Source organism: Cynocephalus volans, chromosome 16 (assembly GCF_027409185.1).
Source record: "Cynocephalus volans isolate mCynVol1 chromosome 16, mCynVol1.pri, whole genome shotgun sequence".
Lineage (NCBI taxonomy): Eukaryota > Metazoa > Chordata > Mammalia > Dermoptera > Cynocephalidae > Cynocephalus > Cynocephalus volans.
The window spans coordinates 22,072,735-22,090,977 of record NC_084475.1 but is presented as its reverse complement, the minus strand read 5'-3'; the positions used below and the strand labels follow the sequence as shown (position 1 = coordinate 22,090,977).

Genomic DNA, 18,243 nt, shown 5'->3' with positions numbered 1-18,243 from the left:
CAGGGCTCCTGGAGGGCGCGCTCGAACTTATTGGCTAGGGACTCGGGGGCGGGGCTCCTGGAGGGCGCGCTCCAACTTATTTGCTGGGGACTCGTAGAGCTGGGCCCGAAGGGCGCGCTCCGTGCTCGCTCATTGGCTGGGGCGCGGGGGCGGGGCCAGAGGGCGCTCCGAGGCGGCGGTCATGGAGGGCGCGGGCTTCCGCAAGGTGAGGCGGGCGGCCGGGAGTAGGGCGCTGTGGCGGCCGTCTGCGCCGAGCCGGGTAGGGCCCGCAGAGCCCGGGCGGTGGTCCCTCGAGCGAGAAGCGAGGCCGTCCCTGGCCACTCCCTCGTGGCTAGGCGCTGCCTGGCGCGGGCGGCTCTCCGGTGCCTCCTTAGCGCGCAAGTAGCACAAGGCACAGGTTCCCCGTCTACCAGCGGGGAAACCGAGACACGAAGACATTAGGGTCCGCCCGGGACCTGGGCTTGCTCCGCAACCGGCGAGGACCCGCTGCTCGCCCCGTGCGGCTCAGTGTCTCCGAGCCTCGTTGCGTCGCTGTGCCTGGAGGTGGGAGGCACTGAGCGTCCTGGAGGCCGGGAGCTGCGCCCTCGAGGCCTGGGGAGGGGTCTCAGCCCGTGGCGAACCCGTCCCCGGTGAGGACTTCGGCCCAGCGAGGTACCGGCGCATCCTCCGTTTCATCTGCCATCAGTCTCTTCTCTGCCACCCAAGACTGTGGCTCTGCCCCCCAAGACTGGCTCTGCCCTTTGCCCAGAGGAGTTCATGATCTAAAAGCAAAGGTCACTGAGGCTTGGGCCACCTCACGGGGCGGTGGTGAGACTCCACCGGGTAATAACAAGCAGCCGGAAGGCTACTGTGGAGAGGAGAGCAGCCGTCTCTGCCTCCGTCAAGCTGACCTGGACAGCTAGAGCCCCGAGGGCTGTGGCCAGAGCTGGGGTGTGGTCACTACAGACTAGGACGAGTGGAGCTGTCCTGGGTGACAGTGACAGGGAGGGAGAGGGGCACGCAACCCTGGCGTGGCACCCACGTCGGGACAAAGGCTGGGCGAGTCCCAGGGCCCTCCCCTTCAGTGCTGGGCCTTCAGGGATCCTGCCCTCTCCGAGGTCGTGGCCACTTGTGTGTGGAACGACTGCTTGAGTTATTACGATGTCCCTGGACAGCGGCCCCCTGTCTGGAGGGTTCTTCCTTCCAAGATCTTCCGGGGCAGCCATGTTGAGGGTCCCAGAGCAGACGGGGCAAGTGGCACCTTCTCTCTGCCTTTTCAATGGTACCTTCCTGGTAGAGCATGTGGTCAGCAGCCAGAAGGACCAGCAGATGGCGCTGAGCTCGCGTGGCTGTGAACAGGGACTTAGAACAGCCAGGCCTGATCTGGCCCCAGCACTGCTGACCAGTGCTGACTGTGTAGCAAATTCTCCCCCTCCTGTGGCTCAGGGATGCGTCCTGTCCACCCCCATCCCATCTCCCGTCCCTCTACTCTTCAGCCTTGTTTCACTGTGTTGGGTGAGGCCGTGTGACCTCCCTGTGGCCTGGTTGATCCCCCGCTCATCTTCCCTGGCACCACACCCCATCTCTGGGTTCCTGGGCGGCCACTGCTGCTACTCTCCCTCATCCCCAGCCGCTCCTGGCTGGCCCCTGCCCTCAGCGACCTGGCTTGGTCTGTGGCTTTACACCCACATGCTGCCACCCCCAAACCTCAGCTCCAGCTGCCCACCCAGCCAATCTGCTCAACATCTCGTGTGTCTGTCACTCAACTTGTCCCAAGCTGAGCCCCTAAGTCCCTGGCCCCCCTTCCTGGCAGAGTGGTGCCATCCTTACAGGGTCTCAAGCCATAGGAGTCTCAGCCTGGACTGCTTCCTCATCTCCATCCTCCCTCCATCAGGTAGCTCCACAGATGGGCCCAAGCCCTGCCCCACCTCCATCGCTCCCTGGTCTCCACTCAAAACTCAGAACGACCCCCAGCTTCCTACCAAGGAAAGCTAGCCGGGCCTTAGGCCCTGTGCCTGGGCCCTCCTCCCCTCCAGCCTTGCTGCTCTCCACACGTCACCGCTACAGGACCACCTACACCATGTCACAGGCTCCAGGGACAGAACAGGGTCTACCTCTACCACTGGGGGCTCTACTGCTGCCCCCAGGTCACTGATGGGGGTGCAAGATTATGCCAGGCCGAGGAGGACTCCTCTCCTCCACTGCATGAGAGACTCCTCCTCCTCCTGCGGTGCTCCACCAGGGAGGTTTCTCAGAGCCCCTCTCCCCAACCTCCTCCCTGCCCTGAGGCAGGCTGCTCACAGGTCCTGCCTCTCTCCACTCTTAAGCACCAGACTAGTTCTCATCCCCCACCGCAGGAAGGCCCCAGGGTGGAGGACACTTGCAACTGGAAGTGACAACTGTGTTCCATCCAGAATGAGATGCCGAGGGGCCCGCAGGAGTGGGGTGGGCTATGGGCACAGGCGCTAACCCCCTCCCCTTGCAGGAGCTGGTGAGCAAGCTGCTGCGCCTGCACTTCCGGGACGGCGGGACCAGAGGTAGGTGTACAGGCGGGCCTGCACTGGGACCCTCACCCCGGGGTGTCGGGGTGGTGGGCAAGGGTGGGTCTCTGTAACCTGCTCCCCTGCCTTGCAGTCAGTGGGGACGCGCTGCAGCTCATGGCAGAGTTGCTGAAGATTTTCGTCACAGGTGAGCAAGGGACCGCACAGTGTCCTCTGGTGTCCGGAGTATTCATGATTCCTTTGGTTTTATTTCCCAGTGGGAAAACCAAGACACAACTTTCCCCCCGTTTGCCACAAGCACCTAAGCTTTGCCCACAGAGAAGCTGCCATCAGGAGCCACTCCTGGCTCTCCTGCGGGCTGCCAGCAGATGTGGGTGGAGGACTGGCTCCAGGCAGATGCCTGGGAAGGGGTCGGGGCTTAAGCCTCCACCCAACTTCCCTCCTGTGTCGTGGCAGAAGCGGCCGTCCGCGGGGCCCGGCAGGCCCAGGCAGAGGACGTGGCCCTCGTGGGTGTGGATCAGTTGGAGAAGGTGCTTCCTCAGCTGGTAGGTGGGCACGGTGGGTGCAGGTGAGGGCCCTGGGAGCGGAGCCTCGCTGGTCAGCTAAGCACCCCTCCCCTCCACAGCTCCTGGACTTCTAGGGTCCCCGCCATCACTGACGCTGCCCATCGAATCCTGCCGGAGCCTCATGTGATCCCTGGTTTCAGACAGGGATGCACCTGAGGAGTCTGGATTGGATTCAAACCAGCATTTACACATCTCCGGGACTCCTCTCCAGCCTCCAAGCAGCAAGGTTACAATGCACTGCTACCCACCTGGCGCCCTCTGCTGTGTTGATGACTGGGGGACAGCATCTGGAGGGGACCCCTGCCCCTCTCACCTCCTGGGGGAGGTAGGTGCTGGGGGCAGGGCATGGCCTGCCAGCTGTCAGGCAGCCGTGTGTGTTGTACAAACAGAGCGACTGCCAGGGCTGCCTTCTTCCTGCGTTCCTGCCACTGACCTCAAGGCTGCTGTGCAGTCTTTCAGCCACGTGACATTGCCCACGAAGATGCTTCCCTGAGCTGTAAACTTGTTCTCATACAGCAGCGTCCATAAATCAAAACCACCTCTCCCGGCTGGGTCTTCTCGCTGCCATTAACCACCAAAGTCAAGCTGCTTCAAAGCCTCCCGCTTCCCGCCGCCTTGGTGGACGGGCGCACGGCTCTCAGGAGCACAGCAGGAGGAACTCAGAGCGAGTGACCAGAGCCCTGCATGTGGCCCACTCACCTGCAAGATGTGACTCCTGATCTGGGCTGTGGTGGCCACAGGAGCTGCCACCAGCTGGCAATCATGTTTAGGCGTGCTGGCCAGCCTCAGGCCACCGGACCCACCAGCTGTGGCAGGACCACCACAGGCTCTGCCCCAAGGCCACACCCAAAGGTAGAGGAAAGGGCCTCCCCTCTTCCCCACTCAGCCACTGGCCCCAAGCCATGGGGGGAGGTGCGGCAGCCTCAGGCCCTGCCCTCTGCCCACGTCGGGGCTGCGTTGGACCCACCTACAAGATCCCTTAGGAGGTCTGGCCACCCTCTGATGCTCAGAGGCCAACGCTAAGGAGGCAAGCAGGGTCTTGGGCCACCCGTCACCCTGCCACACCTTGTAGGTGATTCAGAGCTCCCCTCCCATCAGAGCCCAGGACAGGGAATACCCACAGGACCCTAGGCATTCAGCTGGCAGTTGAGACACCCACCAGCCTGGGGCCCCACTGAGGAACATCCACACAGGAGGAGTGTAGTCTGGTCCAGGGGCAGATGGGACAACAGCTGCCCCACATCAAGCTGCCACCCCCTGGGGACCCCGAGCAGCCTCAGCAGGACCTTTGGAGGCAGCCAATCTCCCTCATGCCCCTAGTGACTGATGACTGCCTGAGTTTGGGGCAGGCATCCTCTCTGATTTAGCCACACGGGCCTAGGGCCCGACTGGGCTCTGAAAGGTCAGCTGCTCCGAGCATGTCGCCCCCACTCCCCCCAGGGCATCTGGGCTTCAAAGCACTGGGGAGAGTGTGGGAGTCATTAGACCTGCAGGGAGAGGCAGGCTGCCGGGGAGCCAAGCACCAGAGCCTGCCTCAAAACCACTCTGGGAGCACCAGGAGACCCCTAGCCTGGGCCCTGCTCAGCATGGCCCTGCAGGTGGGGACAGCTTCCTCCCCTAGCTCCATGCCAGGGCCTGGCACAGGGAATATGCCTGGAAGGCCCTTCTCCCTGCGGTTTTGTTCTCCTTCAAGGGGGAGTAATTAATATTAATTGGGTAACAATAGAGAGGCCAGTGGCTCTGAGGCTGGGCCCAAGCCTTTTCAGGAAGGACACCTGTGCCTTTGGTGATGAGAACAAGGCCAGTGAGTGGCCCGGGGTCCCCACATCACATCCAGCAGGTTCCTCAGGGCTCAGAACTTCAGCCTGAGCAGTGGTGGGGCAGAGGACTGTGGGGGCCTCTTCTGGAGAAGGGATGACAGGAGGATCTCAGAGAAGCACATCTTTATTCCAGCTAGGGGTGGGGTGGGTCCTCTGGCTGGCAGAGTGGGCAGCTCCAGGTGGATGGCTCTCACCTCTTGCTGGCTGTGGCACAAACAAACCAGGATGACCACACGGCCCTGGGCTCCTGCCCAGCCATGCGGCTCTCCTGCGCCCCGCTGCACCCCGCCAGCCACCCACGCAAGCACCTGGCAGCTTGAGCCACGTGGGCACCTTGCCCAGACTCTTCCTCTTGGGCTGGACCGTCCCGGAGATAGGTTCAGAGGGATCCAGTGCCCCTTCCTCAGCAGTTGGTTCAGACTCGAGGGGCACAGGGTCAGGGGCTGGCAGTGGAGGTGGGGACCCAGTGGTCCTGGACATGCACCTGAGGGCGAGATGCCAAGGCATGGGATGGCAAGCCCTACCTCAGAGGACCCCGCCCCCACAGGCACACACCTGGCCACCAGCACATCAGCCGCAGATGGGGAGACGGTGTGTTCCAGCAGCCTAGGCTCCAGGTAGAGACCTGCATGGAGGACCCAGACCACCCTCAGCCACAGGGAAAGCCCCACCCCCCATCCACCCACCTTGGCTCTGGGAGGGTGTATGCCCAGGCAGGTGGATGTCTCAGCCCTCGGACCCCAGGGTGGTGGGTGTCAAGGGCCACAGGTCTCCGTCCCAGACCCAAATGCCCTCCAGGGCATCTTGCTCTAGGGGTTAGGGAACAGGCTGGCAGTGACCTGCAGGGCAAGGGGCCCCCACTCACCTGCTGGCTCCTCAGCTCCAAAGTGCACGAGGGCAGCAGGGAAAAGGTTTGCCTGCAGAGAGGAGAGGTGGGCTCAGGGGGTGGGTGACCCAGCCTCTGCTGAGATGGCCACAGCCCATCCCTGCCTCCCCAGCCCCCAGGAGCCCCCATCTCCCATCTTCGCCTGCTCCCTGCTTGGCACCAACCCCACCACAAACAAGGCCAGGATGTCCTGGACCCCAGGGACCCTCCCTGGGACAGCCCCAAGCTCCAGCTGGAAGATGAAGCTCTGTGGGGTTCAAGTTCTGGCATTTTCCACCACCTCACTGCCTCCTGCCCAACTGGGATCAGCAATCACTTGAGGGCACAGCCTCAAAGCCCCCCATGCTCACTTCCCACCACAGGAAGTGCACAGCCAGCGGAGAAGGGTGGACAGATGGACGCACAGTGCTGGATGGGTGGGGGTCTGTGGACAGAGGATGGCAGGGGCAGACTGCCACCATTGGGGAGCAAAGAGCCAGAGCACAACAGGGCGGCCTGGGGCCCCTCCCAACCATCCCCCCACCTCGTGTCACCCAAAGAACCAGATGGGGGCGCCTGTGGGCTAGGGGTCTCCTTTGTGCCCGAATGCTGTGGGAGGGGGAGCAGATGGCAGCCCAGGCTGTCAACCAGGGCTTCAGGGGAGGGTCCCAGGCTGAGAGAAACTGCCCTGGATAGCCCACCAGCCAAGACCCCAGAGCCCATCACTACTGGGGAAAAGCCCACCCTCCAGTTCCCAACTGGGCACTCAGGCCTAAGCCTGGTAGGGGAGAGCCCGCCGCCAGCCAGAGGGAGGGGTGCCACACTGGGGTCCTCACTTCACACGCTGAGGGTCTGGGAACTGGGTCTGTCCTGAGCCTCACCCATCCAAAGTGGGGGGTTGCAGGGCTTCTGCTCAAGGATTGGCCCCATTGGCTCAGGCACAGGTGGGGACAGGGCAAGGACAGGGCCGCTTGCCTCCACCCCCACCCCACCACCCACTGCCGCCGCCGCCACCACAGGAAAACTGGACCAGGTGCAGTGTCGTCGGCTGCAGATGGGACCCAATCCTCCTGCCCTCCTCTCTGGCTTCTGCGCTCCTGACCCTCAGGGAAGGGGCTGCAGCTGTAGACTGAAGGCGTTTCCTCTACTTGTGCAGCCCCAGGCTGCCGGGAGTGCCACAGGCTTCTGGGAGGGGGTAAGAGGTCTGGGGATGTCGATGTTGAAAGATTAACAAGAGGAAGCTTCAAAGGCCAGGCCCAGAAATTCTGAATCCTCAGCCTCCAGCCAGAAGCCAAGACACAAACAGGGCTGCTAAGCTTTGACGCCCAGGATCAAAGTGAGAAAAGGAGAGCCTGGGGGTGGAAAGGGGCGCAGCAGCCTAGGGAGTCAGGAATGGGGCCTGGGGAGGACAGTGCCAGAAACTTCCTGGGCAGCTCAGCATGGCTGGACCTGAATCTGGCCCCCAAGTTACAGCCTTGGCCTGGCCTATCCTCCCAGGGCACTCGCCAACCACCAGAAATGTATGTTCCCATTTCACGAGACCTTGCCCGGATTCACACATGGGCTGCAGCCTGACCCTGGCACTCATCAGAAGCACAGTCAGCACTGTTGCGCAGGAGGCTGGTGGCTCCCATCTGTGCCCAGCCCACTGCTGGGCCAGGGGGCCCCCCCAGGAAGCTATTCGAAGGGGCTAGTGGCCCAGCAGCACCCGGTGTTCTCACAACCCCCACAGGCCAGGACCCCTCACCTGCACTGCAGGGGAAGTGCAGAGAGGGGCAAGTAGGCTTGGGAGCACTAGGGGAGGGTAGAAGGACACCCTGTGTTCTGTCTGCACCACTGCGCAGGGAGCACTTGGCTGGACAGGGGGCAGTCCCCTTCGCTGGGAGAAAGAAACAGGAGGGTTAGCAGACCAGGTGGCACCGAGGCTCACCAGTTTGGGTAAGGCTAGGCCTCTGGATGGGCCCAGGAAACAAGCCACCCAAGTCCCACATCACCTCCCCCTCCTACCCCCACAGACAGCTCCCTCTGCCAGGGTCCAAGTGCCACTGTGGCCCACTGTGCAGCCTTGCTGGGAGCCAAATGGACAGAGCTGCCCCACTCCATCCTTCCCCAACCCACCCCAGGGCCTGGGCTAGGGTAAGATGGGGCAGGCAGGTCATAGACCCCCACCCAGTCCTGATCAGAACCTGGGGAGGGATCTCTGAGGATAGGCCTAGGGATGATGGAAGTTTTGGGCCAGCCCCGCACAGCACCTACTGCGGACAAGAGGAAGACCTGAACCCTGGGTACCAGGGCTGCCCTGCCTCTGTTCCATACTCCTGGGCACAGCCTGAGGACTAGGAACCACCCCTCCCCTGCCACCATCCAGCACAGTGGGACCCCAAGTTCAGCCTACTCTCTACCACACCTGTGACATCATTGCCCTCTCCAGGGCACCTTGCCCGTCCCACCCAGCTCCTGCCCCTGCCCCTCATCCCCTGGGCTGGGATCTACATTTCCAGCATGAACAGCCGCTGCGACCCAGCCAACCGCTGGGGAAAAGTGGCCAGGGGAGGGGCCTGGCGGGCCGTCGCCATGGTGTCAGCCCGCCTTCCACATGGCCCTGTGGCAGCACTGGCCATGTTCTGGAGGTGGAGACAGAGGCAAGGCCCAGTGTGCAGGAGGAGGAGATCCCATCAGTCCCAGAGAAGCCTGGATGAACAGATCAGCAGCGCTGGGAAGAGGCCTGCTGCCTGCAGTGGGCAGAAGGAGGGATCCGCAAGGGGGGGCTGAGCAGGTGCTCTAGGGCCTGCAGGGGCAGCAATACACCGGCCAGGTGGGAGGCTTGGGGAGGCAGCCAGGCAGCAAGGGCCTGTGCCACGGCAGGGGGCAATCCTTGCAGCAGCACAATGCAGGGAGGCTGTCAGGCTCTGTGTCCTCCAAAATCCACGTGGAAGTGCCAACACCAGGACCACAGACTGTCACTCTGCACTTGTCCCTCCACATCCATGGGAGGTTGCTTCCAAGACCCCCAAGCATACCCAAACCACTGACACTCAAGTCTCGCAGTCGGCCCTCCATACCCGCGGATTCCCCATCCTGATAACACTATTTTTAATCCTTGGCTGGTTGAAAAGAACCCGTGTGTAAGTGGACCCGCAGTTCACACCCACATTGTTCAGGGGTCTATGACAGTTGGAGACAGGGTGTTTAAAGAGGCCATTAAGGTAAAGTGAAATGAGATCACTAGAGTGGGCCCTCATCCAATATGACTGGTGTCCTCACAAGGGGAGGAGACTGGGACTTAGACACACACAGGAACGACCTCCTGAGGACACAGGGCTCAGAGCCCTTAGCAGAAACCAACCCTGCTGACCCAGATGGGAGCAGAAGGAAACTGGCCCAGCTGGGCATGGCTAGGGCGAGGAGGGTGACAAGCGTGCAGGCCAAGGAGCCTCCATCTTGGCGGAGCAGGAAGAGCCACAAACTGGGGGGCGGGTAGCACCCCTGGGAAAGGAGCCCGGGGGCCAGCCCCTCTGGCTGAAAAGACGAGATTGTCCTGCCAGGCGGGCCCCTGGAGAGGGGGAGGCACCCGCTCTTTCCAGGACCAGGAACTGCCAACCTCTTCAGTCGTACCCCAAAAGCTGGGCTGCTGCCTCCTCCTCAGCCCCAGGACCTAACAGCCCCTGAGCTGCCTCCCACCTCCCCATGACTCCAGGTGTGGCCAGGGACAGACCCACCGGGGGAAGAGGACGGCCTGCAGCCAGGGCCTCTTCCCTGTGCTGAGGGTCTGTGCATCACAAGGGGAGGGGACATGCGCCCAGGCTCACCGGCCCCTCACGGGCTGATGCACTGCACCACAGCCAAAGCTCACCGGGTCCAGGCTGGGGTGTGCGGGAAGGACCTGGGCGGTGCTCAGTCCTGCTGGCACGCCTATCTGTGGGCCCACCTCTGCCCCTCTCCTCTTTCTCTGCTCCAGACTTGGAGACAGGGCACCCAGTAGGGCCCAGTCTGGGGTCTGCAGAACCACCTAAGGCCTTGAAGAAGGACCCCTCCCCCAACAGCAGGGTTCTCCAGGCTTCCCTGCCTGCCCTCGGCACTGGCTTACGCCTCGTGGACCGCTCCATTCCATGGCTGGGGCTGAGCACCGGCAGCACTCCAGGCCCTCGTCCAGCCCTACCTGACACCCAGCACAGGCAGAGACCTGGCCAGTACTGCAATCCACCCCCTCGGCCCTGAGGACCACGGGTCGGGGGCAGCAAGACAGAGGTGGACCAGAGCTGATTGCAGCCACCGGAAAACACCGGGAGTCAGAAGGTGGACCTCTCCAGCCTGTTGGGGGCCTGGGGCCCTGCAGGCCATGTGAACGGAGCCTGAGCCAGGGCCCGGCCTCCCCCCAGGCTGGGCCTTGATGTCCCTCCAGTGGGATCGACAGAGAGAGCTCATATTGAGGGGATCCCTGGAGACCACAGGCAGTGTCAAGGGCCTGCTAAGGATTATGCCACGTCCCTGGGCAACTCAATGGCAGGGGCTGAGACGGGGCCGGGAGCCCTGGGGCTCAGGCCCCAGAAGGAGGTCTGAAGTGGGGCTGAGGGCTTTGCTCCCAGCAACTGCTTCCTGCATTCTTCCACTCCCCGTCCTGACTCCCCCCAGCCCTATTGGAAAACCCTCACCCTCCTGGGCCAATGGCCACAAGGGACAGCTGGGCTGCTGTCCCCCCACACACCCGGGGCTGTCAGTCTCTGGAGCAGGGCCGCCCCGGACAGACCCCAGGCAGCCGGCAGCCAGAGCGCGGCCCTGCCAGAGACATAAAAGCTGGCAGCTTCTGCACCCGCCGCCTGCTTGCCTGCCGGAGGGAGGCAGGCTGGCTTCCTTCCCTCAGCCCTGCCAGCCCTCTGATCGCGGGCGGGCGGGCAGGGACGCCATCCCGCGCGAGGCCCTGCGGCTGGAGCCAAGCTGATAAATGACAGGAGACGGCTGCTGTGGTGGGGGCAGTGTCACCAGGAATCAGGCAGCACACAGGCTGACGGCGACACCCCAGGGCTCTGTGGGTGTTGGGATGGGGGCCACCATCCTGAAGCATCTTCCAAACTCAATGTTTATCAAGAGGCTGGACAGCGGGGGAGGGACAGGGGGGCAGACAGGAGAGAGGCCCAATGAATGGGGGCTCTGGGGACCGAGACGGCGGCCCTGGGTCACGGGTGCCTGTCCCTGTCCACGTCCCTCCCCACAGCCTTGCCCCATCACCCCCAAGTGGTAGGCCCCAGCGGCGCCCGTCACCCCCAACCCAGACCTCTGCAAAGGCCTGCTGGCCACTTAAGAAAGGGCCCGCCTCTGTTGTTAATTAAAATATCTGAAGAGACTTTGAAGAGGAAACATCAGGCCCCAGGGGCTGGGGCGGCCCCAGGCTGCTCCCCCAGGGGGGCAGAGGGACAGGACATTCATTCCTCCTGGCTCTGGAAGGCGGCCCAGCAGGGCACGGGATCAAGCGCGCCTCACCCTTGGGGGCTCTCGGCGGTGGCCAGTGGGAGGGACAGGCAGAGGCAGCCAGCTAGCGGGGGGCCGTGGCATTCCCAGCAGACGCCAGCCAGGGAACCAGGCCGGGCCACAGCCCCTCACGTGCGGGCAGCCAGAGCCCAGGGGCCTCCCGGGCAGCTGCCTCTTCAAGGGCTCTGTTGGGCCCCTTCCTCACCCGGATGCTGGGTGGGGAGCCGATGTCGCCCCAACCATTGGCCCTGCAGCCCAGGGGCCAGGACCTCCTGGCGGCCCCAGCTCAGGACAGCCAGCCAGCCAGGCCCAGCCCACCCGGGGCCAGGCAGGAAACGGAGGAGGAGGAAGGCGCTGTCGGAAACCACCTCGGAGGCCGCGCTCCCTCTGTGCTCACTGCTCTAAAGGGCTTCATTATCCACGGCAGCTGCCGGGCCACTCCTTCCCCGGCCCCCGCCCCAGCAGTGCCCCCGGCAGCGGGTACCTGAAAGAGGGTCAGCGTGTGGTCGTCCAGGACTGTTTTTGGAGGAGCAATGACTGCGGGGAGAAGGTGGCATCTGTTAAGAAGGGCGTCACCCCTCGTCCACAACCCATGGGAAGACAGGCCTGAGGGTGGGGGGCATTTCTCAAGAGCCCCTCAGATCACAGCCCTCCATCACCTCCACTACCTCTGCAAAAGTCCTGGCATGGGGCCGGATGGGCGACCCACCCGCAGGGGACCCCACCCTGCATGGCCCATGGGCCGGTGGCCTACCTCACCACCCAGCCACCCTCCCGTGGATGCGAGCCGCTCGCCCCAGTCCACCCGGCCCCTGCATATCTCAAGCCAGAACTTACACAGGTGAAAGGGCAGGTCCGGGTTCTCCAGGTGGCTCCTCACAAAGTCTCGCAGGTCCCCCACTGCAGAGGGGAGGATGAGCAGACCCGCTCACGGGCCTGCCTCCAGCCCTCCTGAATGCCACTGCCCAAGTCCCACCCACCTGAGAACCACAAAGCCAGGCCGAGTAACTCGCCGCCAGCCTCGGGCACAGATACCGGGACACTGCTCCCAGCCTCTCAGCCAAGCCAAGCCCCAGGGTGGGAATTCAACCCTGTTCCTTCCATGACATCCCGATGCCAGCCTGCCTGAACCACCGTGCAAGTTGCTACTGGATCCCTGCCCTGCTGCAGGAGGCCCACCTGCTGTCAGCCCTGTGCCTGGGCAGGCCCCGAGCGTCCCCCCTGCCTCTCACCCTCCCCACTGCCCCAGCTATCTTCGGTACGAGTCACTGAGGACCCCACACTGACCTTGGCAGCATTGCTGCCTGTCTCCGAGGTGAGCTTCAGCTGGAGGGTACGGAGGCCCTGGGTCCACCCATGCCCAAAACAAGTGAGTGCATGTGAGCACCCAGGAGCCCAAGCTGCCCTGAGCTTGGACTGAGCACCTGGAGCAATAGCCAGTGCCCACGCCCGGCCCCACCAAAAACTCTGCAATTCAGAGCCCTCAGTACCCCTTGGAAACGACAGCAGCCTGCAACCGCCCTGTCCCCCCAGAGCCTAAAGGCCAGGTGGCCACAGTCCTGCAGCCGATAAGGATGGAACCAGGAGGAGCTCAGTGGCCCCATCCCTAGACACCCAGCAGGGCACCTACCTGTCTCACTGGGGCGGAAGAAGCCTTGCAGGATGTGGCGGTCGGGAAACAGGACCCTCAGGGCCACCTAGGCCGGGACAGCACAGCAGTTGGCAGGGTGGCCCCAGCACCTGGCCCCCACCTGGGCACAGACACCAGCACTGGGCAGGTGGAAGTGGCAGCTGCGCCCTGGCCTGGCTGTCCCCCCTTGCACCTCGCCAGAGATGCGGCCTCGAACACAGTGCGACAGGCTGGGTGAGGACAGCCAAGTGCCCGCGCATGCACACTGTGGCCTGCTCTCAGATTTGCTGTTTAAAACTCTCATCGTGGGCTGAGCCCGTGGTGCACTCAGGAGAGTGCGGCGCTGGGAGTGCAGCGACGCTCCCGCCGCGGGTTCGGATCCTATATAGGAATGGCCAGTGCACTCACTGGCTGAGTGCCAGTCACGAAAAAGACAAAAAAAATAAAATAAAATAAAATAAAATAAAATAAATAAATAAAACTCTCATTGTAAAATGCGAGGGGGGGAATAATTGGGTGACTGACAGACCCAGGCTGCAGGTGCCATGTCCCCGTGTGGGAGCCACAGGAGCCCCGGCTCCGAGCCATGCTTCCCACCCCCACCCGCAAACCTTCGGGTAGCGTTCCAGCTTCTCCTTCAGCTGGGCCTCCCTGAGGGCCCTGGTCACCAGCGGGGCTTCTTCCAGGCGCTTCCTGTGGGGAGACGGGGTAGAGGCCCCCGTGAGTGGACTCCGCGTTCCTCACCTGAACCCCAGGAGCCCCTACCTGGGCCCATGTGCTGCTGAGGGTATGGGTCCATGCCGCTGAGCGATATGAGACACAGAGACAGACGTGGGGGATAAAGCCAGGAGACAGCGGGGAACGGGTACCCACCGTTCACTCTTGAGCTGGGCCAAGCGTCTTCTTACGTCATCCACGGTCACCTCAAAGAACTCGTCAGGCAGTTCTGCTGGCCAGGCCTGGAGCAGCTCCTCCAGGTCGGGGTGGCACACCACAGGGTCTCGGTCCAGGGGCTGGGAGCAGAGGCCTTGGCTGATGGCAGGCTCAGGGCGGGGGGGTCTCAGCTCTGTGAGGCCCCCGAGCAGAGCTTACGCCCTCCCCTAGCCCACCTGCCGCACAGGGCCGGGGTAAGGCCTTGAGGGCAGGGCTTGGGACGGCAGGCTGCGGGATCCCACCCCAGACTGCGCCTGTCCAGGGCTGGATTCCCTCCGTCGCTGCCTACCAGTTCACCAACCGTCGCTCTCCAGCAGGGCCCCTGAAGTCCGGCTTGGGCCAGGTGGGCACCAGTCACTGCTGAGGCCTTGGGGAGAGGCAAGTTGCAGCACAGGCAGCTGCCATGCACACCTGCCTCAGTGGGGGGACCCTGAGAGCAGGGAACCAACCTGGTAGCAGAGTGCCCCAGCTATGCCACGTCAGGGGCTCCATAGAAAAGGGGTGGGGCAGTGACAGCCACCAAATTAGAGTGTTGGCAAAAACCCCAGCCCAGCTACCCTGACTGTCCCCGCTGCCCTCTTGGCCGCAGCCCCAAGCCAGGCTGACTCCACTTCTCCCTGCCCCCAGGGAGCAAGCCAGCCCCTCCCTCTGCCCACCCTGGGGACACGGGAAGAGAAAGTGTCTCTCCTAATTGGCATCAACAGCAACGAAATTACAAGGCAGGGCCCACCCCACTGCGGTGCTCCGGGTGGGTAATTTCAGCGAGTTCAGTCCGTGTGGTGTTAGGGGTGGGACAACACCTCCTTGGTGCTGAGGCCACCGTGTGGGGCAAGGCCAGACTGGGTGCCTAGCTGGGCCATAGGGCCCACACTCAGTCCTATCCTCCCTCACACTAAATAGCCAAAGCCACCAAGGGAGGCAGGTGGCCCCAAGAACCCACCCTCACCTTCACCTCCTGCTCCTCCGGCACCTGGGCCCAGGCTCCGCAGGCTCTGGAACCACCACCTCCATCCCTCCCCTCCCTCAGCCTGGCCAAGCCACAGCCCCATCGCCCTGGGGATGTCCTTCTGGACCTAGACTGGCTGGCTCTGCCCAGAGTTTGGGGACCAGACAGACCCCCACACATCGCACTGGGACAGCCTGGCCACGCCATACACCTGTCCCAGATGTCTCCAGGGCTGCCCCCGCTCCTGAGGCCTGACTGTCCATGGACAACAGGTCCCTGTAGTACACCGAGCACAAGTCTCATCACGTCTCATCACGTGGCTCTTTGGCTCTGGTCTCAGGCATCGTCGTGGCACACAGGCCAGGAAGGGCTGGCTGAGGCCGGGGCAGTGGGGCCCACAGGTGGCTGACCAAGCCACAACCACCCTGCAGCCGCCAGGGCGGTCTGCACCAGAGCTTTTTATAACAAGATGCCAGGCGCCAGGCTGCCCCCCACGGCCACAGCGCCCGCATTCCAGAGGGCTGCGAGTTCGCCTGGGATCCCAGGGGAGGGTGAGGGCAGAATTTGAATGTGCCCCAAGCCAGGAACTGCTGTGTCCACCAGCGGCCAGGCCAGGCAGGGGCAGGTGGGGATCCTGACACGGTTGCAGGCTCAGGCATCCAGGAGCAAAGCCAAGTTAAGAAGCAGGCCCTGGCACACGTGTCACCCCAAGAATCTACACTGTGGGTGATGGGCAGTCGACGGCATCACACGGAGCCTGACCCCCCAGACAGGTCCCTGTCCCCCAGACATGCCACGCAGAGAGGACAGAGGCCAGCAAAGCCAGGCCCAAGGAGTGTGCGGCCACCCTGGGCCCTCCTGGGCACAGTTGAGAGTCACCAGGGAGGACGGTGGGTCACTGGCAAGTCCACACCCTGGGCAGAGAAGCCCGATTCGGAGCAGCCTCATGGGCCTGGAAGGGACAGCAAGAGATTGCTGCCCCCAGAGCCGGCTGGGGGAAGCTGAAGCTGAGAAAGTACCACCAGAAGGGCCCGGACCAGAGTCTCCTGCGAGAACAGATGATGTCTGTGGCTGGCCTGGTAGGAAATAAAACTTTGCCGCCAAACAACTAAGGGAGAAGCCAGAGGACACACCATGAGTCAAAATGCTTCAAACACCCATCGGCTTAGCTCAGGACCCTTCCCCAGGAGAGCTCGTTTCCACCACAGAGATGAGGGTGGAGGTGCTGGCCGCGGGGCCTCGGCACAGTGGCCTCAGTACTGGGGAGGCCGAGCGGAGCCACTCTGAGACATGGCTGGCCCTGTTTACTTGGGATGCTCTGCCCAGCAGTCTGGCCCTCAACTCCAGCTGTGTCAGCATCGACAGGTATTATGTGGGGCTCCCATCCGAGGTGAGTTTACAGAGATGTCTTTGGAGAAAGAACAGAGATCTGCAGATGAGATGTCATTAGGAAAAGAGAAGGTACACGGTGACAGCTGTGAGGGAGAGCCAAACCCGACAACATGGGAGGGATGCCCTGGCACACACCTGCCCACAGCCACACCCTAGGGTCGGTCAGGGAAGAAGATGATGTGATGGGCTTCTAGGACCTGCTCGTGTCCAGAAACTGCCTCCCAGCTGGTGCCCAAGAGATAAGAAAGGATCTGGTCCTGTAGCCCTTCTGGCCAAAATGATGCCAAGGGTGAGCCATCCTGGAGACCCCGGCACAGGGGCAAGAGGGGCAGGAGGGGCTGGGGTGAGGATGGGCCCACACCATCGCCTTTCCCTGCCCCAGTGTTCTGTCTTGAAAGATTTCAACTCCATGGAAACGCTGGCAGACACAACAGTGCACAGGCCTCACACAGATGGTGACATTTTACTTCATCTTCTATCACAGGTGCACATGCACACACATGCACACACGGCACACACATGCATGCACACGCATAGACATACAAGCACACAGGCACACACGCATGCACACAGCACACAAGCTCACAGACATGTACATGCACACAGCACGCAATCACACACATGCACAGAGCACACAAGCACACACACATGCACATACAGGCACACATGCACAGCATGTAAGCACACACATGCACACAGGTGCACACACAGCACAAGGGCACACTCATGCACACGCACACAAATCTATGCACACACAAGCACACACACGCACACACAGGCATGCACATGCACACGTGCACACATGAACATATACACACACAGGCACACACACGTGCACATGTCCACAGGTGCATGCACACTTCCTGCTCACTTGAGAGACAACTGCAGGAGTCACCAACCCCCAGGAGCCCAGCAGCACCTGCTGGGAATGAGGGCCTGTCCCCGTTGGGAGCCCAGCAGCATCACATGGAGCTAACTGGAAACGTCTCTGCTATCCCTAAGTAGCTAGACAGCCTTTCTCACGTGAGGGTGTCTCACTGGGGACCATGCCCAGCCTCTGCTGTGCTCCCCACTCACCCAACACAGGCCTACATCAGCAGGATGTCCACTGTCTGGTCTGGGCTGGCTCATCTGTTCCTTGTGCTGAGATTCAGGTTAAAGTTTCGGAAAGACCACTAAAACTGCCGTCATCCCTTCAAACAGTCCAAACCGGAAAGGCTCCTGCAGCAGGGCCAGTGCCAGGGAAACCAGAGAGCTGAGCACCCCCACCATGGGGTCGGAGCTGTGGTGGGTTTCCCCAGACGCGGCCTGGCAGGTGTCCCCCAGGGCCTCATCAAGCCCCAGGAAGCCCCTAAGCTCAGGGCCAGTGCTCGGGCTGCCTTTAGCCAGCATGCTTGGTGGCCGAGGACAAGCACAGAGCCTTCCGGAGGCTGGGTGAGCTTTGCCTCTCAGGTGGGGCCTCTGCTGTGCTCCTCCCAGGACCTGCCCATCCACAGGGCACACGGGCACGGAAGCACAAGGAAACAGCGGGCCTGCCCCAACAAAGGACAGCAAGTCAGGACCCACTGCCACCTCTGCCCTGCTGAGCCTAAGTCAAGGCCACATGCTCCCAACATTGAGCATTTCACGTTACCATAACTCCCGGCAGCCCCATAACCCCACCCCATCACTCAGTGCTGGTCCTATAGGTTCTGCTCTGCCTGACAGGGGGCCAGGCCTGCCCCAGAAGAACACGCAACATTTCCGGAGCATTCGCTGCCCACAGGCTCCCTGAAACCTCATAATCTCATGAACTGCTTTCTCCAGCAGAGGTAACAGTCAGCAGCTCTGTGACTCGCCGGGGAGTCTGGCCAGGGAGGAGCTGATCTCTCAGAGCTGACCTGAAGAGGCCTGGGCCTGAGCCCTGCAGTGGCGGCAGACCACGGGTCCCTGTGGGAGCGCCTGGGCTCTTCAAGAAGGGCTGAGTGCTGCTGACAACTGGCCTTTGTGGCCACATCTCCCACATGGCTCCAGAGGCCTCCAAGGAGCCCCCACACAATGACGCCTTTGCTGAGACCTCAGGGTCACAGGTCCTGGCTGGCCTTCCACCTCCCAGACTCAGGGCTCGGGCTCCTGAATGTGGTCAGTCTCCAGAGACTCAGCCCC

General features: G+C 62.6%; 2 protein-coding genes across 5 annotated transcripts in view; one reads left to right on the top strand and one right to left on the bottom strand.

Annotated features, from left to right (window-relative positions):
• The first annotated feature begins 150 nt into the window (after positions 1 to 150).
• CENPX (centromere protein X) lies at positions 151 to 3,207 on the top strand. Its single transcript, XM_063081094.1, has 5 exons — positions 151 to 205; positions 2,465 to 2,516; positions 2,614 to 2,667; positions 2,937 to 3,025; positions 3,106 to 3,207. The coding sequence occupies exons 1-5, from the start codon at positions 182 to 184 to the stop codon at positions 3,118 to 3,120; spliced, it is 234 nt and encodes a 77-aa protein (XP_062937164.1). The 5' UTR covers positions 151 to 181; the 3' UTR covers positions 3,121 to 3,207.
• A 1,767-nt stretch (positions 3,208 to 4,974) lies between these two features.
• The window catches only part of ASPSCR1 (ASPSCR1 tether for SLC2A4, UBX domain containing), a 38,981-nt gene continuing 25,712 nt past the window's right edge, over positions 4,975 to 18,243 (bottom strand). For 3 of the 4 annotated variants that reach the window (XM_063080801.1, XM_063080803.1, XM_063080804.1), the window contains exons 8-17: positions 13,701 to 13,840; positions 13,439 to 13,520; positions 12,828 to 12,894; positions 12,035 to 12,097; positions 11,682 to 11,734; positions 7,479 to 7,610; positions 5,732 to 5,783; positions 5,422 to 5,491; positions 5,175 to 5,350; positions 4,975 to 5,070 (exon numbers count right to left, since the gene is read on the bottom strand). In XM_063080801.1, the coding sequence (XP_062936871.1) occupies positions 5,057 to 5,070; positions 5,175 to 5,350; positions 5,422 to 5,491; positions 5,732 to 5,783; positions 7,479 to 7,610; positions 11,682 to 11,734; positions 12,035 to 12,097; positions 12,828 to 12,894; positions 13,439 to 13,520; positions 13,701 to 13,840 (849 nt within the window). In that variant the 3' untranslated portion in view covers positions 4,975 to 5,056. The remainder of the gene's footprint in view (positions 5,071 to 5,174; positions 5,351 to 5,421; positions 5,492 to 5,731; positions 5,784 to 7,478; positions 7,611 to 11,681; positions 11,735 to 12,034; positions 12,098 to 12,827; positions 12,895 to 13,438; positions 13,521 to 13,700; positions 13,841 to 18,243) is intronic. The other variant, XM_063080802.1, reaches the window with a different exon arrangement.

Bases quoted from the DNA above. Each gene is read 5' to 3' on its own strand.
- CENPX (XM_063081094.1), top strand. From the start codon at position 182: ATGGAGGGCGCGGGCTTCCGCAAG. The intron at 2,517-2,613 runs GTAGGTGTACAG...CCTGCCTTGCAG, and splicing joins CCGGGACGGCGGGACCAGAG to TCAGTGGGGACGCGCTGCAG. The intron at 2,668-2,936 runs GTGAGCAAGGGA...GTGTCGTGGCAG, and splicing joins GCTGAAGATTTTCGTCACAG to AAGCGGCCGTCCGCGGGGCC.